Source organism: Chrysoperla carnea, chromosome 1, assembly GCF_905475395.1.
Source record: "Chrysoperla carnea chromosome 1, inChrCarn1.1, whole genome shotgun sequence".
Taxonomy (NCBI): Eukaryota; Metazoa; Arthropoda; class Insecta; order Neuroptera; family Chrysopidae; genus Chrysoperla; species Chrysoperla carnea.
In genome coordinates, this window is record NC_058337.1 from 49764748 (window position 1) to 49792490 (window position 27743).

The 27743-nt window shown below is 29.1% G+C and overlaps 2 protein-coding genes across 2 annotated transcripts; one reads left to right on the top strand and one right to left on the bottom strand.

The window, feature by feature from the left end:
* The first annotated feature begins 3648 nt into the window (after positions 1 to 3648).
* Positions 3649 to 14266, top strand: LOC123306123 (ATP-dependent RNA helicase me31b). Its single transcript, XM_044888008.1, has 6 exons — positions 3649 to 3767; positions 4420 to 4580; positions 7903 to 7981; positions 8274 to 8607; positions 9998 to 10389; positions 11986 to 14266. Exons 2-6 carry the CDS (start codon positions 4516 to 4518, stop codon positions 12454 to 12456), a joined length of 1341 nt encoding a protein of 446 aa, XP_044743943.1. The 5' UTR covers positions 3649 to 3767; positions 4420 to 4515; the 3' UTR covers positions 12457 to 14266.
* A 5632-nt stretch (positions 14267 to 19898) lies between these two features.
* LOC123306124 (UDP-glucuronic acid decarboxylase 1) lies at positions 19899 to 27431 on the bottom strand. The gene is made up of 8 exons (XM_044888010.1): positions 27326 to 27431; positions 26960 to 27249; positions 26613 to 26898; positions 24741 to 24854; positions 24472 to 24659; positions 23017 to 23149; positions 21425 to 21558; positions 19899 to 21361 (listed from the first exon to the last, which is right to left on the bottom strand). Exons 1-8 carry the CDS (start codon positions 27384 to 27386, stop codon positions 21257 to 21259), a joined length of 1311 nt encoding a protein of 436 aa, XP_044743945.1. The 5' UTR covers positions 27387 to 27431; the 3' UTR covers positions 19899 to 21256.
* Between the last annotated feature and the right edge of the window lie 312 nt (positions 27432 to 27743).

A 27743-nucleotide genomic window follows, 5' to 3' on the forward strand; every position in this document is an offset into this window, starting at 1 on the left:
AAATTTTTTTTATTAATAATAAATAATTTTATACAAATTGCAGTTTTTTAAATAATATTTTCAACATCATATCTATGTTTGTTTATTGCTTGTATATATTTAAGAACAGAAGCTATATCGATGTTGTTATATCGTGATACACAAACTCCAGATATAATTTATAAGTGCTCTTTCAAATGGCCACTAAACAACAAATAAAAGCTATCTGTTTATTGTTGCCTGTATCTATTTCCCGTCTGCATGTCTTTTGTTATCTTCTCTCTGGTTATATTTGCCCGGGAGAGTGACTCCTGGGCTGGTAGTATAAAAAAGCTAACTACAGCAAGTTTATAAAATTTCAATTATTATTCCCTATATGCCAATTCACAAAATATCCCAATACACAAATGATTTAAATGAATAAAATTTCATGAATTGACTTGTCTTAGATAGCTTTTTATATTCTGTCACCAAGAAGTACTAGAGTCACTTCTCAGGATGAATTGGATTGAGGATTGAATTTTTACATAAATACTAATGAGAGTCCCCTGCTTTTTCGCATACTTATGTACGAGTATGAGTGGCTCATAGGAATAATTACTTTCTACTTTTTAGTACAATATAAAAGCTTGTCCTATAAAAAGTATTAGGTATTTATTTAAATTTTTAATTTAAAATTAAAATATGCATATCAAATATGGTGAAAGCGATGGGAATCAGGTCATGCTTACCATACAAATACATTGTCATTCGATTTACATATGTTCTTCGTATTCTTCTCAGCAAACTTTCATTTTATACCCATATCATGGGAGCGGAAAAAAAATAACTAGTCCGCTATCCTACGCGGTTCTCCATATTTGATTTATAATGACGTCACTTAGCTAACCATGCTTTGCCATCCATACTAAACGTTATGTCAAATTTTAACTCAATCAGTTGAGAATATCTGTTATCAAACATACATAAAAAACAATAGTAAATACATAAAACATAGTAAAGTTTAATAAAAGTTTGCAAAAAATAACTACTGAAAAAGCGGTTCATTTCCTGTTTAATAGTACAAATTTTTATCGTCAATTGGCGGGATTTGTATGATTTGAATTTGAATATTTTTATTAGCCTTAAAAACGGTAAGTACAAGTATTGCCATCTGGTAGTCGAAATTGTAACTACTGAAATCGGGTCTACTTCTGATTTTTATTAGTATGATTTTTTATAGGCAATTGGTGAGTTGCAACTCCCAGTAGTCCCAGTTATCTATACTCATTTCAAATTTAGCCTTAAATAATCATAATGTTTGATTGCCAAATATTTTATACATTATTATTACGAAAAAGGTTTTAACAAATATTAATGATCGGAAAAAAAATTGTAGGTGGCTTTGTACATACAGTTTGTCTGAGCTTTATTTAATTCAGTGGGCTTGTTAACTTGTACAGTAAAAAAAGCGTTTAAAAATTAGCATAATCAAGAACATATATATAACGACGTGAAACCCCTACGACGAGCTACAAGCGCCCGTGGCTGAATTATATCTGGGCGAAGTCTAGTTATCGGTTGTTGCGTATTTTGTACTGCACATCAGGTTGTTTAAGTGATTGAAAACAAAAGAAAAAAAATTGAAAACAAAAGGCAGCCTGGTGCGCAGTACAAAGTACGCAACGACCTAAGCCTAGACCTCGCCCAGATAGGCGCCTTTTTCCCTGCTACCCTCTCCACCCAAATTTCACGTCTTTATTTGTTGATATGTTCTTGAGCATAATCGTTTTTTATGAATTTAGAAACCTCATACATTATCTATCTTTTACTAAATAAAAAAAAACTTTTTTTCTGCTGTGAAAGCTCATTCTTATTGCTTATGTATTTATAAATTGGCTTAGAACTACACCCGTAGTTCCACTTTAAATTTCAAAACTATTTATATTTTAAACTACCCATGGGTATTCGAATAAGAATAAAAACATAACTAATAAATTAAATATTTTTTGTTGTTTATAAAAAAAAGAGTATTGCACATGAAACATAATGGCGGTAATGTAGTCAAAATAACGAACGCATTTTGAAAAAAAGAAATCAATTTTTTTTCTACTGGGAACGTATTTTCGGATACCCGCATAAATTGAACGCGCATTATAGTAGTAAACTAGTAAACAAGCAATGGCCTTGTTCAACAGAAATAGGCGACATTTAATTATGGAGGTATAGCTGAACATGTAACAGAATAAAAGAACGACCCCTTTTTTTAGGGTCATTTAAAAGCGAACGCGCTTTAGACCGTCTATTTCGGCTGAATAAGCTTATTGAAATTCCGTTTGCATACGCATTAATGGATCACTTCTACAATTTTACCCTTTTTGGTCAATCTCTATAGGACACAGCCGTGATCGTGTTTGAAGCTTTTTTAACATTGGATGCATTCAGTTAACTCAGTGATAGGTAATTTGTTCTGAAACGAATATTGGGTGGATCAGCTATAATTAAGTAAAAGATAAATATATTTATTATATATCATTATCGAAAATAAGCGCGGATCTATCGGTTTTTTGATAAGTTTGGAATATGTGGATAATTTTTTCAAGATTATTTAAAAATATTAAGATACTTCAGTCTCTGATACTTCTTTCCCAAAATTTAACTCTAGATCCGCGTCTGATCATAAAATATAATGACTATAATGAATAAACAAGTAAGAAGAACACGAAAGAAGAAAAATCTAATTTCCATAAATTCGGCACTTTGTTTTGTTCGACAGTTTTCATTTTTTTTAACTTTATTACTAAACTTAACTTAATCAATCTTCCAAAAAATAGATCTATAAAGCTGTGCCATTTTGGTTAAAAAATAAAATTAAACATTATTTTATTTACAAACATGGTATATATTTTTTTCAAAAATTGAATAACTTTTCCAAAAAAAATTTTCTAATTTTTTGATAACAACGTTCATATATTAAACGAATATTTCCAAACAAGTGAAAACAAACAATTGACTGAGTTAATTATTGAAAAAACATGCATACAGTGTTGATGATTCTATCACATTACACACACATACATAACTGATATTCCCATAATTACAAAGTATTCAATTTACTCCTATTTTGCGCTCTCACGGGTAAACAATGGTATTTACGAAAAAATGTTTCAAACAAAAGATAGTTATTTTTTTATAAGGAATATTTTTTACTTTAAACTTTTGTTCTATCTCTAACGGTTTACAAGATGGGTTGTGCGGATCCAAGACTCAATTAACCAATGTTGCTCATTTACGAAATCGATCTCATGTTTTATGTCCTAAGCACGCTAGAAAAATTTCAGCTTGATATCTGTTTTCGTTTTTGAGTATTCGTGATGACAGACGGACAGACAGACGACAGACAGACAACAGGAAATGGACTAAGTAGGTGATTTTATGAACACATATATCAAAATTTTTTGCTTAGCACCAATATTTTTAAGCGTTTCAAACTTGGGACTAAAGTTAGTATACCTTGCATATTACATATATGCATGGTATAAAAATAACAAACCTAATATTTAACTTCTTATCAAAGCGAATTAGTTGTATTGAAGAATCGATGCAATTCTCATTTGAAAAATATTTATGTGTGTACGCCACTGAACATGTTGCTGACAAAATAGCATTCGATGATATATCAAAATACTTCCAATATTCAATGGAGAACGCTTTATGGTACTAGACACATTAAAAATAGAAAATTTATTGAAAATAAAATATATTTCGTCGTTACTGACAGTGTTAATTAGCTGAAAATATCATATCAGGTAAAACCAATTATTTAATTCAATATAGAATCACAAATTTTATCTGGCCTACAAATCTAAATGAAAGCTGTATGAATAGTAGCGGTGTATATGAAAGTTAGCCATCTTTAATCTTCTCGATTTGTGTTCTACATTTGTATAATTTAGGGCTCCGAAAAAATGTAATCATATGTCATCGCAATAATTACTAAATAAATTCATATTTATTTTTGTAATTACTGTTGCCATTAGTAATACTCTATACATTTCGTAAAATATTTTTGACGTCCAATGGAATTTATCAGCTTCAAAACAAAATTCTTATTTGTTTTTTATCTCCAGATTTTTTTTTCGTTACTAACTGTTGATATTTAATCAAGAGAAGTAAATTTTATTATATTTAAATATATTTATTTTTTATATGCATTAGTTTTTTTTGAACTTAACTAGTATTTTACCAATGTTTGTTATTTTTTTTAAACTCAAACGAAAGTTTTAATTCAGCCAGATGTTAAGATAATCATTTTTATGATGAAGTGTATTTCGGATTCCCCTTCAATTGAAGAAATAATTGAAAGTATCCCGAAACTGATTTACTTAAAAATTAATTACAATTTAAATTAACATTTATACTATTTGATTAACTTTTTTTTTTTCTTAATTTGTCCTGTAGATTAAACTAAAGACATTGCTGATTTAAACTCGTGTAATTGGTTACACGATTGTTCTGTAATAATTTAATTTATTTTTGAAAAAAAAATTGATCCTCATGATGATGGAAACGCATATAAACTCAAACAATCATGCTATATTAAATAGTTTGCAGGGCAAAGGGTAAGTTGTTTTTAATATTATGTTGATTTTGGATTATTATTGTGTCGTACTTGACTCGATTTATTAAAAAATTGACCATATAAAACAACAGTTTGAAATGTTATGCCTTGCATATTTGTAATTTACATGGGGGGTAACTTCTAAGAAATATTGATGGTAAAAACAAAATTTTGACAAACTCTGAAACTTTGGTTTGAATCATTTATCATAAAATGAAACAAATTTTGGTCATAAATTTGCCATGGTTTCAACCACGGATCTAGTAATTATAGTAGGGATGTAGTATAAAGTCCTACTTTAGACGAAGGGGGTGTATCACTCAGGGGGGAAGCAATGTGCCTACTTTTGATTGGCTGCGGCTCTCATTTGCGGGAAATTCAAATAGAACGATAATATTTTGTGTTTTAGATTTTAATAATTCTATAACCATGGTTTTAGATTGTCTCAAACAATATGCCTGCTTTTGATTGGCTGTGGTTGTTCGCACTCTCAATTGCGGGGAAATTTAAATGGGTAGCGAATTTTGCGTGTGTTATAGATTGGTCCGAGCAAAAAATCTTTCTATTTAAAGTAAAATCTTTTACCCTAAAGAAAAAAATGTATTTTAAAAAAAATACAATTTAGAAAATAATTACAAATATAATATTTTTAACTAACTACCCTTGGATGAAGGAATATACCTTTAATATTCCTATGACCGACTAATTACCTAAAGAATATATCGTAAGTAATTCGTTAAATAATAAGAATAAAACTTCATTTATTTAAATTAAGATTAGGTTCACGGGTACATAATTCAATACATAATAAGTAATAATACAAATAAGTAATAATTTCCCCAAATAAATTTTTACATTAATTTCATATTTTAAAAATTCTATAATACGTTGAAATTTAGTATTGAAAATTAATCGACGTATTTTCGAGACATTCTTAAGCCTTCTTTTGAATTTCATTAGTCAACTTATAATAGTTGTAACACTAGGATTGAAGATTGAATATTCACTAAATTGAATAGAATATTGTTGCGTTTAGTTTACTTATATCGTTGAAAAAATTGTTTTAGAACAAGCATAAACATTTCACGTATTTATTTTTCTTTACAAATTTTACTTTTCTTTTGAATGTTAGATTATTTATTTATGTTGTCCACACACGTCAACCATATGTCAAACATGTTTCCATGCTTACAAACGAATCAAAAACACTTAAAGAAGGCTTTGAGCATACTTTCAGCATGCGCCTAGTTAACAGCCAATAGAAAGTAGGTACAATGGTACCCTGCCTCTTCTCCCCGAGTGAGACTCACCCCACTCGACTATTCTCCATCCCTTTTAAAATATTCCTATATCCAATGTGTAATGTAAACTAAATACTCGAGTGTCAAGTAATTCACACTTCACACATTGATACCTATATCATGTTCAAAATAAGACAGATACTGGGTCAAATGATCAAAAGAATCGTACAAGGCCGCCTAAGTGTTCCGTGACCCCCTTTAGTTTGAATTAGCTGAAATTCGATATGTAGAGTTGTTTACTAGACAGAATGAAAAGTTGCTGTGGATTTCAGAAATTTCGAAGAGATTCCCGGGGGGAGAAAATAGTTTTTTTCTGAAGTTTTTAAAGTCTACAGCCACTTCAAATTAAGCTAGAAGGTTGAAAATCGATATACGCAGGTTGAGTTAGTGAAAAGGAAGTGTTTTCTGAAGGTGTCAACTCCTCAGCTCTCGCCTCCTCCTTTTTTTTTTTGTCGAAATATCCTTAATTTGGATGGTTTTTGAGCGATACCTTTTCATTTTAAAAAATATGAAAATATATTTCGGCAGAAAACGTTAAATATTAGAAGCATCTGCTCATGAATTGTTTTGACTCAGCAATCACAGCAAAAAGATGTAAAAAAAAACCTCTTAATACCTAAAACAGCCTAAGAGGGACATGCAAGTTTTACTATCGAACAGGTACGTGAGTTTTCTGTTGCGGGAAAAAAGATTACTCTAACAAATGCCGGAACATCAGCCAGACACCCGGGGACTGTAATAGTTTTTTGATAATTGTTCGAAATAAAAGCGAATCGATGCAAAAGCTTTTAAAGCCGTGGTTTATTCACGAAGTGCGAATTAATAATAATAACATAAGAGGGATACTGCAAGTGGATTCCTAGCATCTAGTCCAAAAGATCCTCTGTGCCCTCGCTAAGAAAAGCCTGTCACTCGATTTTTGCAATTAAAATCAGATAAAGTTATAGGATTCTGCCGAGGCCAGACGCCTCGCAGAAAGCCCTCAGCTTCTCCGCCGGGATCTCTCCCAGGATTTTTGGATTCAATGTTTCGAACCCGAACATTCTGAATTTGACGCCCTGTAGATTTCTGCAGATGCAAATAACATAAATGGAGATTTCATCGTCCGCCCTCCATACAGGCCCTACTAGTGGGATCGTCAGATCTACATGTTACGATGGTGATAGCTCAATCGATAGTGCCCTGTCAAGATTCCAACCACGTTTCTCAAGTGTGCTCTAGTACGTTTTAGGCGAGCACAGTCGAATGGCCTAGCTGTGGTTATACACAGAAGTGCAAATTCATAATAATTTTTAAATTGAAAATTCAATTTCAAATACGGTAACTAATTTTTCAATTACGTCTTTATTATGTCTTTTAATGTAGGGTTCTCTGTAGTTTTTAACCCAAATTTGGTACTTAAAAACTCTGTGATTCCTAAAGTCTCCCTTCCAGGTTTAGATAATTTCCGAAAAATCGCACTTTGGAATTAAATTATAAACAATACAAGCATTTGTTCCGAGCAAATACAATCATTTTAAAAAGAATCGTAATGGGCCATCTAAGTGTTCTGAAGTATTTGGAAATGGATATGAAATTTCTGGGAGCAAAATATCCAAAAATTTCAATATCTTCTTTGCATATTGCCTTTAGTAAATATACATTCATTTTAAGTCAGCCACGCGATTAAAAATCCAGGCCTACTGAAGGGAAACCCCGGCTATTCAAATTTTCGTAGAGAAAAAAGTATCCACCCTGAAAACAACCTATTAGATTTCCAACCGTCTGTAAAATACTGTACAATTCAGAAATGTCTGTAAAATACCATGCTTGGCTCTATATCTATAATTTTTATTTATTTAATTCTGGCTGATCTTCAAGATTATATTAAAATAATTTATTATGATGAATTATTTTTCGGATTCCCCTTCAACTGAAGTAATAGTTGAAAATATCCCGAAACTGATTTACGTAAACAAATAATAGCATCATAGATAAAATTATAAATCGATTACTTAAAATTTTGTATATTATTTCTTACAGTGATTTGGATGAAATGGATAATGAAGGTTGGAAAGCAAAATTAAAAATACCACCAAAAGATAAACGAATCAAGACTAGCGTAAGTGATTTTACACTTTTATTAAGAAACTAATTTAAAATCTTTTGTTTTTTGTTCATAACTTACATTTTACATAATATTATAATATGCTCTGCAAGACTTGTGATTTAATACCAAACACGTTACATTTAACAAAAAATTTTTTTTTTTATCCTAATTGGCGATTTAGTTAGATGTGACCAGAGACCTTTACTTGATGTTCTTTTAAAAAGTTCTACAACTAATTTTGATCATTTTAAATCTCTCTACAACTGCATAAAAGTACATATTAAAAGATTAATATTTTATATAGGATGTAACCGATACAAGAGGCAACTCATTTGAAGATTTTTGTTTAAAACGACAATTATTGATGGGTATATTTGAGAAAGGCTGGGAAAAACCATCACCTATTCAAGAAGCATCAATACCAATTGCCTTATCTGGTAAAGATATATTGGCGCGAGCTAAAAATGGTACTGGTAAAACTGGAGCATACTGTATACCAGCATTGGAATTAATTGATCCTACAAAAGATTATATACAAGCATTAGTGATTGTACCAACCCGGGAACTTGCATTACAAACAAGTCAAATATGTATTGAATTAGCTAAACATATGAGTATTCGTGTTATGGTTACTACAGGTTGGTTAAATATCATTTATTTTTATAGAAATTAGCACCGTTTTAAAAATTGGATTTAAAACAGGGGTAGGAATTGCATCTTCGAGTTAGTTGAACTCCTTGGATAACTCATGATCAAAATAGGTATTGAGATAAGAGAGCAAAAATGTTTGAACACTTGTGAGTCGGTCTCGTTCCGTATAGACTCCCAACAGAATTATACCTGAGTAAATCAGAGGGTCAGTTCATCAATTGATTTTATAGTATTACTCCTCACAAGGATCTAATCTTTAAATGAAGAAGATTCATCATTACACGAAAAAAATTATTCAATATTTTTCACTAGAAAATTAGTAAAAATAATTATATTTTATAGTATTTTTTCTATAAAATTCTAGTAAATAAAACTCTACTGTTTCGTTATATTTACCATGCAAGATTTTTTTTCCCACTGCACTACTTTTAGTAAAAAGTTATATATACTAATTTATTAGCACAATAAAATTAAATAGAACCCCCCCCCCCTTTTTTTTGGAGGGTTGTTGGGGGGGGGGGAGGTTAATCTGTTTTTTACAAATTAAAAATAAACTATGCATCAAATAAAAAAAAGTTTTAAAAGTTCTAGCTGAAGTACTTGTGCACATTTTCGTTTTTTTTTTCGACTTTCTAACTTCAAAATTGATCGAGATATTCCGATTTTAAAATGGAATTTTTTTGCTCATTCAATCAAATGAAAAAGTATCCATCTTGTAAACCGTTAGAGATAGAACAAAAGTTTAAATGTAGAAGTTATTCCTTATAAAAAAATTAACAATTTTTATTTGAAACATTATTCCGTAAACATCGCTGTCTACCCGTGAGGGCGCATTTTAGGAAAAACCTTCGCTGTTCATTTTCTCCAAAACTTGATTTTTTTCAGGTTAACTTCCACTAGTTTTTTTTTTTTTTAAATATTTATGAAACTTTACCACAGTAATTACTCACATTCCTACGTTCATAGATCAAAAAAGTATGCATTTTGATAGTTGTGCTCATTGAGACTTTTGATCACGATGCCAAGATCTACTAAATCTCGCAATATGAGCAAATTTGACCGAGGCGCATTTTCCAAAAAATTAGTGCAAAGTTCTTTAACATTACGAGTTCAACGATTCTCAGCGGTGGGATTTCTTTTTATTCTATACGACTAATTTCTTTTCTTTTCATAAAATCTTGACACACCTTCTTTAGTATATTAATTTTAATAAATATTTTTTTGACTCAGTCTTGACAAGAAGACCTTTACATTACTATTATTAATATTACTGTTTGTGTAATATATGCAATCGTTGATTTTCTTATATCATTATTTATTTTTTTATTAGAAGTGATTTTATAATCAGATTGTTTATTTAATTTTGTTAAAAAATAGGTGGTACAAATTTACGTGATGACATAATGCGAATTTATCAAAAAGTACAATTAATAATTGCAACACCTGGACGTATATTAGATTTAATGGATAAACAAGTTGCAAAAATGGATCAGTGTAAAATATTAGTACTGGATGAGGCTGATAAATTATTATCACAAGATTTTAAAGGAATGTTAGATCATGTTATATCACGCTTACCACAAAAACGACAAATATTATTATATTCAGCCACATTTCCATTAACTGTCAAACAATTCATGGAAAAACATTTAAAAGATCCGTATGAAATTAACTTAATGGAGGAATTAACATTAAAAGGTGTTACACAATATTATGCATTTGTGCAAGAACGTCAAAAAGTACATTGTTTAAATACATTATTTTCTAAGGTAAATATTATTTACAACATTATTTGACTTTTCCATTCATCGAACTTAAGTAATAATATTTTCCCAAACTTGAAACATATTTAATTTATTCAATGAAAGGGTCTATAGAGTGTATAGTTTGTTTTATAAATCTTTAGACACCCTTTACTCTTTAATGTTTCAAAAATGTTTGCTTCTTTTTATATAACGATTAAAGCAAAATTCAAGACTTTTATAAAACATTTTCTTATAAAACATTTTCGTTTTGACTCCGGTAACTTTTCCTTGAAACATTTTTCTTTATATTATAACTTACCCTACAATTCTCATTACAAGGTGGTTAAAGACTTATGGTACATACTGTAAATAAGTGAAAGTATCGGGACATTTTTATTGAAAAATTTTTATTGCTTGTAGCTTTCGACTTCTTTGTAAAAATCTAGATCCGTCTTTATTCGATTAGTTTAGACTTATAACTTTCGAAATTTCTTTATACCAATCATAAACAAACCAACTGAAAATTTATAAATCTTTACTAATATGAAAGTGTGTGTGACTAGGGATGAAACGATGCCAATGAGGTATCGATACTTTTATTCGATACAGTATCGATTTTAAAGTATCGATACTTACTCGGTATCGACTGAAAAGTATCGATACTTACTCGTATCGATTTTGTTTGTAAAAATTAGAATATAAAATAAATAAATAGAAACAATGATATTAATAATTATTGATATTGTTTAACCTTTATTGAATTATTGATTAAAAAAATTGTTAACTTAATTTATCAATTTTTAATTGGAGGTAATTTTTAATTGCTCTTGCAAGGCTAAACCTAGAACAATTTTTACTGTTCCAAGAGTCGTTAAAAAAAATTTCATCTTTCATCAACTATAATTAGGAGGTAATTTTTAATTGATCTTAAAAGACCTAACGTAGAATAATTTTTATATTTTCAAAAGCCGTTAAAAAAAATTAGACTGTTTAAAATGAGACACCTGGTATAATAATAGTTCTTGAACTGCAATGAGCCATCGCCCGTATCTAATTGCTTTATTTCTTAGTAAGATAAGACGCTTTTAAAGATAGATAACCACTTAAGAAATGGTTTATTTCTATTTTATATGTTTCTGAATTATGGGCGTTGGAATGTCAATAATTACTATGTAATGCGTATATGCATTCAACAAAAACATTTTTTTTTAAATATTTATGAAAAAAGCATATACTTTTACACAGTGATTATTCACATTTCCACGCTCATAGTTCAAAAACGTTTGCATTTTGATTGTTATGCCCATTGAGATTTTTGATCAGGATGTCAAGATTTATTAAATCTCACAATATGAGCGTATCTCTTAATTGCTTTGTTTCTTAGTAAGATAAGACGCTTCCAAAGATAGAAAACACTTAAGAAATGGTTTACTTCTATTTTATATAGCCATAATTCTTTGAAAAATTATATACATTATTGATTGATTACTGTCTATTTAATGTTTTAAAAAATCTCTTTTGGAGCTGTCATTTTATTTTCTTACTTATAAACGAAAAAGTAATTCGATAAAAGCTTTTAAAAATTATTAAAAATATATTTATTTTTTATTATTATTTCAGCTTCAAATAAATCAAAGTATTATATTTTGCAATTCGACACAACGTGTTGAATTATTGGCAAAAAAAATTACTGAACTGGGATACTGTTGTTATTATATACATGCAAAAATGGCACAAGCCCATCGTAATCGTGTATTCCATGATTTTCGTTCGGGGTTATGTCGTAATTTGGTGAGCTCTGATCTCTTTACACGTGGTATTGATGTACAAGCTGTGAATGTCGTCATTAATTTTGATTTTCCAAAAATGGCTGAAACTTATTTACATCGTATTGGTCGTTCTGGACGTTTTGGCCATCTTGGTATTGCAATTAATTTAATCACTTATGAAGACCGATTTGCATTACATCGTATTGAACAAGAATTGGGTACAGAAATTAAACCAATACCAAAAGTAATTGATCCGGCCTTGTATGTACCAAATTGTGGTGGTGATACAACTGAAATCGAAGAAGGTAATGTGAGTAAATAAATGAGTGGGTAATAGTGCGCAAAAGAGTTAAAAAAATTAATTAAAATAATTTAAGTGATTTAATTAAAAACAGAAAAAAAGACTAATTAATTATTATTATTATTTATTGTAAATATAAAAACAATTATGTGTAAAAACAACACAATACGACAAAAAACAAAGACATTGTCTCGTAAAAATTATATAGAAGAAAACCAGGTCATCATCACAATCTAGTGAGTGTAAAGTGTCGTCCAACGTTCGTTAAACGAGGTCGTCATCATCCATCATCACACATTGTATGATCAATCGTCGTCAATCGATTGGTCGGGAACACAAATTTAAAAAAATGATGTCCAAATTTAATTAGATATATTATTCAAAATGCAACGATCTTTTTATTAAACAAAAGGATCCTGTTGTACAAGTTTTTATATGAAAATTATTATACATAATATACACAAAAAAAAAAGGAAAATTTAAACTTCTTAAGATCATTTCCCCCGCGAAAACATACAAGATTGACAAATCAATTTTTGTAAATTTATTTTTATAGTACGAAATTGCCGCTAACGTTTCAATTTAATGTAGATAAAAAACATATCAGGGTTTTGATAGATATTTTTTTTTTAATTTTACGAAAATTTGTCTATTAACTTTCATTATCATCTTCGTGAAATTTCGTAATCATTCGCCATTATTCGTTTTAGTTTATATTCTAAATTGTTTACAAGTTGTAATTCTAACAAAACATATATGTAATATTTAAAAGACGCCTAAATCGTCTTATTTCGTGAACGTTTTCGAATGCTAGTTATCGTTAAAATAAAATAATTCGTTAAAATGCGTAATCAATCGTCACGTTTTCATGGTTAATACTCAATTTCGTTTAAATTCGTAATCGATCGTGTTTATATAAAATGTTAACATTTAATTGCAGTACAATTTTTGACAGCACATAAAAACAATACCATCTATTGGATCTCTCTGTAATTAAATGATTCATAAAACGTTTTACCCTGATAATAATCTGTAATTTATTTTTTTAAAATTGCAAACGTTACCGTTGATTTCCATTCCGTAAGATTTATAAAAAATAAACATTTCGTAGAACGTGTGAAATAGAAATAATTTAAAAATATAAGATTGAGAAAAGCCAATAAAAGAGAGAATGAGTTTTTGTTTTGTTTTGTATACTCATATTTTTAAATCGAAAAGATATGGAAAATTTAAAACGTGTTTAAAATTTAGAAAGGGAAAAAAAACTAAGAGAATTTTGTTGTCGCGCCCACACGAAAGGAAGCGAAATAAAAGGACTCTCTTAAAATGGCGCAGAAGAGAATAAAAAACTATTCTAAGAAAAATTATGTAGTACTTTTATTTTTTATTATTTAGAAAAAGGATTGAATGAATTTTATTTTTAATTTTTATACAAAATCATTTGTTCTCGTGTGTTAATTTCTTAAATGAATCGTAATGAATAATTTAGTGATGATTTTATATAAAAATATAAATTATTTTCGTTCTGCAAGTGTTGTCGTTTATCGTAACAATGGTGCAAATAAAATGTAATTACATGTACCTGTGTTCAAAAAGAGATCCAATAAATTGTTTAATAAAGGTGTTCTATTAAAAATCCAAAATGGATTTTTAAATCAAACGCACTCGAACTCCTTTAAATCAAATAACTAATATCGATTTTGAATTTGACTCAAAACGATATTTATTACTTAAGAGTGCGTTTTCAAACTGATTTCCTCTAATTCATAAGCTTCACTTGTGTTTTAGAGAAGTATGTTTTTTTAGACTGTGGAATTTTTCAGGAATATCTTTTTGTTTCTAATTTTTTATTTTTCAAAAGCATAAAGCAAAACACGTCTAAAAAACATAAGTTGAAAAACCAAACTAAATTTCGATGACTAATTCAAAATTTTTTTTTTTTAATAAATCAGTTACAGACCTACATTTTAGAATAAGGTCTTTTTGGTTTTTTATAGATTATATGACATTTTTCACCGTACTCATTTTCGGTCAAGTTTTCAAAATTTTCAACTTTAATTTTTTTGTTTTGTTAATTTCGGGAAAAAAAATGTGAAGAGTACTTATTTATTTATTTTATTTTTTTTTTTCTTTTGTAAAAAATTAGATTGTCGTCTAAAAAAAAGCTGTTACAAAAACTGTAATATTGAATTTTGTAAAAAAATATTTTATTCATGATATTTATTTTCATTTGTTTCATATTTGTGTTTTGTTTTTTAAAAACGATTCAATGTTTTATTGAATACAAACTGCAATAACTCGTGTTTGAAATTAAATTTCATGAAATAAATTATTTAAATAATCTTTGTTTTAAATGTTACATACGATACTTACAAATTTATCTACTGTTTTTTTTTTTTTGTTTTGGTATACACAGAATTTAATTTAAATGTTTGACTGAAAGACATCTTTAAACAGTAAGAAAAAAAATAGTAAATCATGATATTTCAAATTGGAAATGTGAGAAAGTATATTTTTGTTTTTATTTTTTCGTCCAAAACTTTTCAACTTGTTAGTTAATTTTAATTAAATAAAATTTACTCTGTGATGTATGTGAATATTTTCAAAAAATGCATTTATGTTTCAATTACAATAATTTTTCAAATTTTTGTATTCAAAAAAAGGAAAATTAATAATCAGATAATTAAAACCTATTATGACTTTTTGTTTGTTTTTATATTCAAAGATATTTGTGCAGTTATTTTCACAAATATATCTTGAATTTGTGATAAAATATAATGGCTCCAGGTAAAACACGTATTTTCATAAAACGATTTGCGTTATGATTATTAAAGGAGTTCGCAATAGTAGTCTACATCATAAAGTGTGAGTTACATTACAAATTTAGAGTGAATCCTTATTTAATTTATGTGATATTGCATTCGATTTTCTATTATAATGTTTATCACAGAATAACTAGAATATTCTCACTTGAGTCGGAGGTAATAAGTATTACGAGAAAATAGAATTCCTGGTAGATTGATTTTTACAGCATGTTTTGAGCAAGGGATTTTTGCTACTATGTGTATCACACAAAAATTATTTTTTAGCTAATAACGAATTTTCTAAGGTGGGTTATTGGGCCATGATCGTTTGCACATTCTCTAAGATTCTCCAAAAAAACAAATAAAGTAACTGAGAAAGAGGCTGTGATCGAATATCAGTATAATAGAATATTTTGATTTTCCATAATATAAAGAATGCTATCTAGAAAATTATAAACGGAAATTTCTATGAAATGACTGTTAAAAAATTAGCAAATGCATTAACTGGGTTGATAAACTTTTTTGTCTAAGAACTCTTTAAATAACCAAAAAACAGTACAAGATGTACAGGGAATCAATTTTTCAACAAAAAAACATGCGTATATATATGTAATATTCTTATATTGTAAGACATTGAGAGAAATGCGCATACATATATCATGAGAATTTTCCATTAAAATAAATGTGCCCGAGCAGAAGAATTAGTCAAAAAGGGAATAAAATCTTTAAAGGGCTTCATCACGATTACAAGGAAAAATATCTAGCTGGCAATATAAGAGTATTACATATATGATATTTACGTAATACGAAGCTAAAAGTGCAATAAAAAAAATTTATATTTATATTCTGATAATAAATACCTAGTTCATGAAAATATTTTTGTAGTTTGATCGTAAAAGTCAATTTTTTTTCAAATATTTACGCTGTTTCGAGAATGGAAAATGGTATAATTTTACATTTTTTCAAACAATGGTGTTCTTCATTTTTATTTAATGATTCCACTTATTTAATTACCACAATAATAAAAATTATAAAATATTTTTTCGATCGAATTACTCAAATATATATTTTGGTTTCTTGAGTTTTTGAAGGCTGACGAAGCTTTACTGCTAGTTTTATTGTAGCTAATGTCAGTTGTAGAGTGGTAGCATCATATCCCGAGCTTTTGAAAATTGTTACCACTTTTCAACTAACATTTTTTGTCAGTTGAAGAGTGTTAGCATTATACCCCGAGCTTCTAAAATTGTTATCGCTTTTCAATTGATGTGGCTAGTTCTCATAATAATAAAATTACTTTCGTCAGCCTCCTTCACGGTCGTCGTATTTCAAATAACGTCCGTGGCCCCATTATGTATTTTCAAATAAGAAAGAAAAACAAAAATGTACTTTACGATTATTAAAAAAAAAAAAAAAATATTAAAAAACTCTTCACAGAAAAAATCTTGTTTTTTTAAACTTTTATCCTTTTCCTTATATTCTTCTAGATGATGGATTATTGCTATCTTGAACAGTTTGAGACAAAATTTTTGATACCTAGATTACCTGAAATTAAGTCAGAAGTATATTGTAAACATTAAGGCCTTTTTATACTAAGAGGCGGTCGTACTCTATTTTACTCGACCGATAATTGGCAAACTTTGGTAACCAAAGAGAGTTATCGCCAGATTTCAAAGTTTTTGTGTACGTTCAATACAATAAAGACTTTAGAAAACATTTCTCAAAATAATAATACAGTAGAACGCCGATTAACCGAATCGTCAATTATCCGAATCAGTTTTGTTTTGGTGTAACAAGAAGGAACTCGTTGGAGTCCAGATATATTTCAGTTGTTATGGTTGAAAGCTAGAGGCAAGACACTACATATTTTGCGACGTTGGAACGTTTGTTTTTTTTTTTCAACTCAATAGCATTGAATTACATACATAGTTTTTAATGTTTAGTTTATTCTATGTGTGACAGTTCGTTTTTCTTTATTGTCAGTCTATGTCCGAATTTTCGATTTTCCGAATCGACCCCGGTCCCAATTATTTCGGATAATCTGCGTTCTATTGTAATTTTTATTTGTTGAAGATAAATTGCAGATATACAAAATGCCATTCTTTACTTTTACTTAAACTACAGATATAGTCCGCGGGACATCAACCTTTTTCTTTTCCTTTTGACGAAGCTACCAAACTTTCTCTTTACGACTATTTTCAAATGAGCATGATAACGTCATTTAAGCTATCGGTCTGAAAAAAAGCAGTAGAAATTTGATATAACATCAGTCCACTCAGCTGTTAGATTAATTTAAAATACTATTAAGTATTTCATGTATTTTAAATTAATCTAACAGAAATTACGTGTTTTTAAAATTTATTAAAGTATTCTCCCTCTCATTGCTTGTGCCAAGTGTAATAACTTGACCTGTGTGATATGGCAATATAATGTATTCAGAATTTTGGAACTTCAATATTTCTATTTTTTATTTATTGTCATACAATGAATACCTGTAGCAAATAATCGAGAACGTAGAATATTTTTTCATCGATCTTAGAAATCATAAAATTACCTGAGTGCTTTTTTATCAAAATATCATGTACAGAGATTTTTGTATTTTTCGAATAGGATAATTTCAAATTATGATATCTCAAAAACAGTAAGAGAATTTTGGCTATATTTATGGGAGCCAGGAAATTTCAAACGATCTAATCGATTGGAACCCTCTATTGTTCATATTATTACTTAACTGTGCCAGCTTACCTGGTAGTTCAGTAAAATAATACATTGTGGTATACAAAAGGTCGGGTAGTTTTGATTTTTTCCTATGTTGTTAGTGTTAGGCCCATGACTTAAAATCCAAGTTTTCCACCTCGGGGTGCCAAGGCGCGCCGCGGGGCGCGCCACTTTTTAATGAAATATCGAAAATTTGACCATTCCTAAGTGAAATCTCGCGAACGGTTTATTTAACAGAAAATATTATTTTAATAAATTAAAGGGTAATAAATTTGTGACAGTTTAAGCCCAACACCAGGTTTGTAGCGTAAATAATGGCTGAAATACAAACCTTCAAAATAAACCAATTTTTCAAAGATTTGTGAAAATCGTGATTTTTTAAAAATATTTCCACAATATAATTGTTTAAATCAAACGCCGTATAATTTAATTGTGTATGTTAGTTTATTTGCTATAAAAGAATAAAAGAAAGTATTAATAAAATTATGAAAGAAAGAATGAAAAGTGTGTTTGTAGGAGTTATATATTAACATTTTTTTATCAATGAATGTCCTATTTAGTTAAAACAATACAGTACACTTTGGAAGTATTTGTTACAAATAACGATAACAGTATCTATTTAAAGTTTTCGCATTTTTGATGGGCCAGGATGGAAATGCTCAAGCTCTGCCTGATGCTCCTTGTTCTCTTCATCCAGTGGAAAATTTAACTCTCCTATATCTTCATGTTTAGAGTTATTTATTGACGCCAGCATGTCGTCTTCGTCTTCAAAGCTCCCCTCAAACGGATTTATTTCCGAAACGTTTTCGCAAGATTTAGAGAACAGGTGCATAGAGAAGAACATATAAGACCAGCTTTACGGCAATCTGCATCTCTGTCCATTTTGAAGGGAGAGACCCCAAACCTGGTAGATACCCAGCCCCATTCAAGAGGGTTTTTCTCTTGACCTAGCCACTTCTGTATCTTAAAAATGATACTTTTAAGCAATAACCATGCACGAACATTCAGATCATTTTAAACAACAAATCTGACAATAACATGACAATAGAATTAATTTGTTTTTACTAAACTACTAACACTCAGCTGATCAATTAATAATGCAGGTTTACCAACCTATATCATTGATCCCAATTATCTTAGTTAATTTATTTTGAAGATCTATAATTCAGCCATTATTTACGCTACAAACCTGATGTTGGGCTTAAACTGTCACAAATTTATTACCCTTTAATTTATTAAAATAATATTTTCTGTAAAATAAACCGTTCGCGAGATTTCACTTAGGAATGGTCAAATTTTCGATATTTCATTAAAAAGTGGCGCGCCCCGCGGCGCGCCTTGGCACCCCGAGGTGGAAAACTTGGATTTTAAGTCATGGGCTCAACACTAACAACATATCCAAAAATCAAAACTACCCGACCTTTTGCACAGCAACCCCATATTTTCATACATATTTACTGGATTATGGGAGAGAAATACATTTTTTTATATCAGCATTGTCAATCTAAACTAGAATCAACTTACAGAGGCCAAGGACGTCGCCAATAGTGGAGATCAGACAGCTGCTATTCCTAAAGACTCCCAAAAAAGCGAAATGCCAGTAATTTATGGTCTGATGTATAATTTTTCTCCGAAATATCGAATTGTTTATTTAGTTAGTTTAAAATTGATGGCTCTATGATGATTCGAATTCGCTTCGCGTGCGTTTCCTTGAAGAAATTTGTTCATTTTGAACACATCGAGCATATTATTTTTAATTTATTACAAGCTAAATACAACCAGATCATTAGAAATTTTTTTATGATTTAACAAAGCGGCCGTTTGGAATTTAAGGGAATTAAAAGTAGGGTAAAAAAATCAAATGAATTGCTAAAACAAGTTTATAAAACGTTCATATTAAAATGACGACATATTATGTACAAATCAAATTCTAAATACAATCAGTTATATTATTTCTACAACAAAAATCTGAATTCCTATTTACAAAATCAACAAAGTCCTTTTCCATAATTACTTGTTTACAAATATCTTTAAAAAAATTGGTTATGTACTGTTTATAATCAAAATTAGGCATAATCTACAACAGTTTAGAGAAAATATTGTTGCGTCAAAATGTGTACAATAAATTTTTCCATTATTACCAAACCTTTTTTAACTAGAGACGTGTTTTTGATACTAAAAATGTTTTCTCGATATTTCAGCGAAGCACCATTTTGCACACATTAGAATTTCTTGGTGAAGAATCAGTGTAATCCAGAATCTAATCATTTGTACGGGCCTTTTAAATGTGAGCAGTACGGTCAAATAATAACCAGATAGTAGCATCTTCGGGGAGTACAAACAGAAGTAGGATGATTATTTACTGTGTCTTGGCTAGATGTTATTACTTTGAATAATTGCTTGAGGGGCTATTAAAAATTGAAATAAATTCTCCATAATAATAAATCGTATGTATCATGACTAAAGATGAAGATACTCAGTAAAATAGTTATTGTACACACGTCTGTACAACAATCAGCCTCATCTGTAGCTCTTCAACTTGCATGTTTTTCACTGATAGTACTTTAAGTTAAAGTTTGAATGAGATACTTTTAATCTATTATTGTCTATAAATTATAAACGAATTAAAATCAAGTTGCCAATAATTACACAAAAAATGTTTTTTCCGAATGTTTACCACCTTTAAATATTTACTTTAATTAACTTGGACTAAATCAAGTTAATTAATTCTCTTCTTAATGGTCAAATCATAACATATACTCTAGTTGGGAAGACTAACACACCATTTCAAACTTTTTACGAAGTATCGATAATCCTCCAGTATCAAAGCCTTAGAAATGTATCAATTTATTTCAAGTGTTGAAATGAACTAAAAAAATTTCAAATATATTCATTTCTAGTGTATTTATTTTATTTCTAAGAAAAAAAAATTTACGACTATGAGAATCGAGGCAATTATTCATGCGGCTCTGAGATAGTTTCATACACTTCTACTAATTTTTTTTTTTTATTATCTTATTAGCAACTTGACTGTATTCTAGATTCTTTATTCATTGAGAATAATTTTTTCTTTTACTTCGCAATAAAGTATAACTTTTCATTTATTGAAATAAGATTTGATTGGTAGATTAGAAATATTAATCAAATTTTAATATTTTGGACAGAAGTGTAGATTCTTTGTCTAAAATGTTTTGAAATTCAAAGGCCATTAGATCATCAATTACCAGCTACATTAGTTGTTTTTATCTTTTTTAAATACAAATTTTAAAAAAAATTATTCTCGAAGTCTGAATCCAAATAATTTATAACTCTTCAGGAACAAAGACATTACGTTGTGAATGACTTGTACGTTCTAATTCATTCCGAAAATATGCAACCGTTTTCTGAAGACCATCATGTAAGGAAACCTAGAAATAAATTATTTATTTTATTAATAAGTTCTCCACTTTAATTGAAAATTATTTATTAACCTTAGGCTCCCAATTTAAATAAACTTTGGCACGTGTAATATCAGGTTTCCGTCTTTGAGGATCATCTTCTACAGCTGCCACAGAACGTATAATACTAGTACCACCTACTAGGTCTTTAATAATTGAGGCAAACTCTATAACATGAAAAAAATTTTAATGATGAAAAAGGATATAAATGTGCCATTAAGCATGGTATCTTTATATACACAACCAAAGTATTAAGCGAAAATTTTTAATTAAACACCAAATTTAAACCACTTGTATCTCTACGAAAATAATCCAATTTGGAACCACAATAGCTCATTTGAAAACTCGTACTTTTTAGTTTTGAAATCTATTGAACAAAATTTTTAGCACACCTTGCTGCTTTGCACGGAGGGTTGAAAGGGTAAGAAATATTATCTCTAAATTTTATATAAAGGTTAGAAGCGTATCAAAATTTTAAAAATTATTTCACAACAAATTTGTTAAAACCATTCGAAAACTTATTTATTTTTCATGAAAATGAGCTATAAAATATTCCCGTACGAGCTTTAGGACCAAAATATTCACTTTCCAAGTAAAATTAACACTTCTGGATTTAAAATTCTATATCTTTTGAAATAATCATCGCACTGAAATTTATTTCATATCATTGGGAAATGTAAACTGCTTTTCTTAAGCCCTGGCATATTGTTTTGTAAAAACTTTTATCACTCTCCCCCATTAGTTTTTAAAACATGTCAAAAAACAAAATTTTTCAATATTTTAGGCGGTTTTTTTCACCTGGCCGCCAATTTATAAATAAGGCGTTATCTAAAATTTTATCATGCTCATTAGAAAACTTTTACTTTCTAGTTTTGGAATAAATTGCTCAAAAATTTTTATCACCCTCCTACGCTTGTACTGAGGGTTGGAATGTTCATCATTTCTTATTTGGTAATACAATTTCAAGAAAAATAAACAAGCTTTCGAGTGGTATCAAAAAATTATAAAATAATTTTTAAAATTTTGGTACGCTTCAAAATTGAATATAAAATTAAGAGATAACATTTCTCACCTTTTCAACCCTCTATGCAAAGCGGCAAGGGATGATAATAATTTTTGAAGAATATATTCCAAAACAAAAACAAATTACAAGTTTTCACACGAGCTATTTTGATTCCAAATTCGATGATTTTTCGCAGAGATACAAATGTTTAAAATTTTATGTTAAAAAAATTTCCGTTTAATACTTTTTAGAATTAATACTTTTATAGAATTTTTTCATAAAGTTGTGATATACTTAGCTATCGGCTTGGCAAAATGAGGAGACAATTAATTTATTGGACAAAAAAAAAAAAAACAAACAAACAAATATGTAATTATAATATTGGAGGGTAGCATTAATTAACTATTAAAAAGATGGGGTCATTGTAATACGGCAACTTACATACCTACAAACATAATTGTAATGATTAAAAGAGAAGTGCATATTAAATATTTCTGTAATGATAATAACAATTAGGTTTTGCCTCCATTTTCAAACATACGCCTGTAAGAGAAGACAACTCAAGTTTTGGGTGGAGAAAGGGAGATTGAATGAAGAAATTTTTAGGTATTTAATTAATTACCTTCTATTGAATGTTCAACAGGATTACCCAAATTAACAGGTAGTGTATAGTTTGATTCCATTAATAACATTAATCCTTCAATTAAATCGGTTACATATTGGAATGATCTTGTTTGACTCCCACTACCATAAATCTATATTTAAAAAAATTACACATAAACTAATTGTAAAGGTTAAATAAAGTTAGGTTTCATAGTTGTATCCGATAACCTGAAAAAAAAACGGAGGTGGTATCGAAAAAAAAAACAATTTTTTTGTCAGTAATATTCCATTATGTTAAAATTTTTTACCGTTCTCATACATCCTTAATTAGTCGGGCACAACGGGTTTTCATATATATCATCCATCTACCGTTTGCCCATTAGACCAATGTTAAATATGCCTACTTTTAAAGTCATTTATTAATTAAAATAATCGAGCACACTCCTCCTAAATTTTCAGAATTGATTTAAACGTACTCCAATTTCATATTTTGAAAAAATCAAGCCTTTTACCCAAAATTGCCCTGGCGCCCTTTAAAAGTATTTATTCGTTATTATTACTTATTACTATATTGCTATAATAGCTGTGAACTACCCGCTTCGCTGGGTAACTTTAATTTTAAATACAAAGATTTTTGTGTTATAACCTTCACTTCATATGTCGTCACTTATCCTCCTTTTGTTCACAATTTCTCGATTTTATTATTTTGGTGCAGAACCCTAATTTTAGGGAAAAAGTCCTAGCTGTACCCTGCCACGCTTTGCTGAGGTACATTCTGTTTGTATGGAAATAGATAGAGAAATATCTAGTAAATTTTATAAACCCCCGATAAAAGAATCCTGCCGACGGAAGTGAAAACTTAAAACTTTGGAATAAACTGTGTTCACGGCCTGATCTTCGGCCTTTCGCCTGGTCTTCGACCTTTGGACTCACCTTCGGCCTAGCTGAAGCGCTCGGTAGTGGAGCTCGGTGCGCGCGCATATAGCTCTAATAAATACCTATTCGCAATACCTGTTTTCATTTAAATCGATTGAGTAATTTAGGCATGATTGCGTAACAGACAGACAGAGTTATTTTCACATTTATAATATTAAGTAAGTTTACGTATATTGCTGTAATACTATATTGTCCTTTTTTGTATCTAATTCCAAATGATAAATATTGTGTATTTAACGTAAACAAGATAGCATGTTCACAATTTTATTTATAGATTTCTACAATCAACCACTATTGTTTATTTTCTCTATAAAGCCATTGTTCAACTTATTCGCTTAAGTTGCAAAGATTTCATATTTTACGCGAAAGAATTTTTATGTCCTGTGAGTAATGAAACATAACTTTTTTAATTATCATTTCGAGTTTACGTAACTGCTTGTAGTTAGCGAGTATATCCAACTGCTTGCAGCTAGCAAGTATACCTAAGTCCAGTTTACTCAACTTTTCGGTTTATTTGGAGAATAAATAATAAACTTACAGTAATTGCATCGTTTTGTAATGCTTGTAAAATGAAATTCGATACCACACGGCCATCATTCATATGCATTCTTGGTCCATAAGTATTGAATATCCTTGCAACACGCACATCTACATTTTCTTGTTTTGCATATGCATAACTTAATGTTTCTGAAACACGTTTACCTTCATCATAGCATGCTCTAGGTCCTAAAATAAAAAAATAAAAAAATCAATCCATCAATAAATTAAACAAGAAGTATTTCTGAATTTTTAATAAAATATAAATACCTATTGGATTTACATGACCCCAATAAGTTTCAGGCTGTGGATGTATAGTGGGATCACCATATACTTCGGATGTACTTGCAATTAAAACTCGTGCTCGGACTCGTTTTGCTAAACCTAAATAAATAGCAATATATTTACTCAACAAATTAAATTGCAGAAATGAACATTTATTTAAATTCATTTTATTTAATCCAGCCAACTTTATTCGAACTTGTATTTAACAAATTTAAAAAAATATTATTTTGGGCTCAAGAAAAAATAGTTCAAATTCATCCGTGTCAAAGCACAATAGGGAATATTCATGAAATTTAAATTTGGTTCAAATATTATTCTTCCGTAACTTTAAAGACTGGACATTTCAACTAAACCATTATTTTAGTAATTAATATCTTTTTAATTACTTAAAATTAATTAATAAAAGTACAAATTCAGTGAAGACATTTAAAAATTTTTAAAACGGAAATTCAAATTTTTATACGGACGTGACATCAAAGTACGGGTTTTGTCAAATTTGTTGACATACTGTATGATATTAATTACTTACATTTTATATGGTATTTCCTTAAATTATACTATTCTATGGCTTTTTTATTAGAAAACTTAATAATAACGAGTGTAGATTCTGTGTTGTAAATTCATTTTTTTAAAGTGTAAATTATACATTGAACTGTCACCAATTGACAGATTACGTACTTATACGTCATCAACAGAGAGTGCCAAAAAACTGCGTTTAAATATCTCAAAATTATAATGTATTTTAAATATTTTTTTACACTTAAATACAGCATTTTAAGCAGTATTTATATTTTTTACTTTGTTATAACGGTGTAAACAATGGATTAAAAATATAAAAAAAATACATGAATATTCCCTATTTTTATCATAGTTTGATTTCATTTTTCATGTTTGGTAAATCGTAAATTGATCTAAGACTTTATAAGCTTCCGTGAGGTTTACCATTGCGCCGAGTGTAATTTGGAAGTAATACCGAATAAAGCCCGAGTATGGTATTAAGAAATACTAAATTTGAAGAGTTTGTGAAATCTTATTAGTAGCTCGCTCAGCTTTAAAAATGAAAATTTATAAAGGGTGGCCAAAAGGATTGTGGCTTGCAAGAGATGGGTTTTTAGGAGGCTTGAATACAAATACCTTAGCGGTAAATTATTTCTCAAATAACGTTATGAAAAGTTGAAATTTAACATTATATGACTCCAACTCTTCTTTCGATTTGATTTGCCTTTTTAAACAATTGACTGAGTTAATTGTTGAAATACCATGCATAGACAGTGTTGATTACTCTATCACATTACCCATACATACATGTCACACATACGTAACTAATATCTCCATATAATACATACTATACTACTATACCCACAATTTACGCCTAATTTGCGCCCTTACGGGTAAACAGTGATGTTTACGAAAAAATGTTTCAAACAACAGTTGTTGTTTTTTTGATAAGGAAGATTTTTTACATTTGAACTTTTTTTCTATCTCTAACGGTTACAAGATGGTCAAGACCCAATTGACCTATGTTGCTCATTTATGAACTTGACTTCACTTTTTACGTCCTGAGTACGCTGTAAAAATTTCAGCTCGATATCTTTTTTCGTTTTTTAGTTATCGTGTTGGCAGACAGACGGACAGACAATCGACTAATGGACTAATTAGGTGATTTTATAAACACCTATACCAAAATTTTGTTCATAGCGTCAGTATTTTTAAGCGTTACAAACTTGGGACTAAACTTAGTATACCTTGCATATTACATATGTGCATGGTATAAAAACTTTCGAATATTTTTATCTAATAGAACACATAGGTTCAAGCAAATTAGATAGATCCGCTTCTCGGAACTAAAGCTCTTACCTAAAATATTAATTGTACCCATAGTATTCGTTTTGATTGTTTTTACGGGATTATGCATATAATGTGGTGGACTTGCTGGACTGGCTAAATGATAAATTTCATCAACTTCAATAAATAATGGATTTACAATATCGTGATGTATTAATTCAAAATTTTCATGGCCAATCCAATGTTCAACATTACGTTTACGTCCAGTAAAAAAGTTATCAACAACAATAACTTCATGCCCAGCCATCATTAACCTATCAACTAAATGAGATCCAACAAATCCAGCTCCACCAGTTATCTAAGTAAAAGCAATTTGTCACAAAATTTATGAATGAAATGTAAATAACATTCGTTCCTACCAGTATTCGTTTTCTAGCTCGATAATTTAAGAAATGTACATCTGGAAATTTTTTTGAAACTCGAGCTTCCAGTTGTTTTAATTTTGTTTCCAGCATTTTAATTTTACTTTTTGCTTCATTTAAATCATGAATATTATCATCCCCAAATGATTTCTGTTTATTAAGTGTTTCAGTCAGTACTTTATCGATAATTATCTTTTTATTATGAACATTTTTTACAACTTCATTCGCTTCAACATCGTCGACTTTAGTTTGGTCAATTTGTGCCCAGCTTATATAAAAACACAAAACTGAAAATAAAATCATAATTATTCGTAATAAATAATAACCTTAATAATTCTATTTCGATTATTTCAAATTTCATACTTAAGGAACAACAAATAAATAATAAAAGAATACGTTTCATTTTACGTGATATCGTTAACATATTTTGATTGGGACATTTAATTTAATATTCATTATATTATTATTATTATTTGTATTCATATATGTTATTATTTTAAAAATCATATTTATTTTTAGTATCTTGACAATTTGGCATTTGAAATGATATGTCAAATATTTACTCGAATGTCGAATGTTAACGATAAATCCCGAGGAATGAGTGTTCCAGTTCCAGAACTACAAAATGGATTATATAATGGATATGTGAAATCCGTGTTTCAGAAAAACGCTCATATTTTTAATCAGAATTATTATATTATTCTATGATAAAAATACAGATAATATATAGACCTTTTCATAGATTTGTTTTTATTTCGGACAGTTGTCAAAAAACTATTCG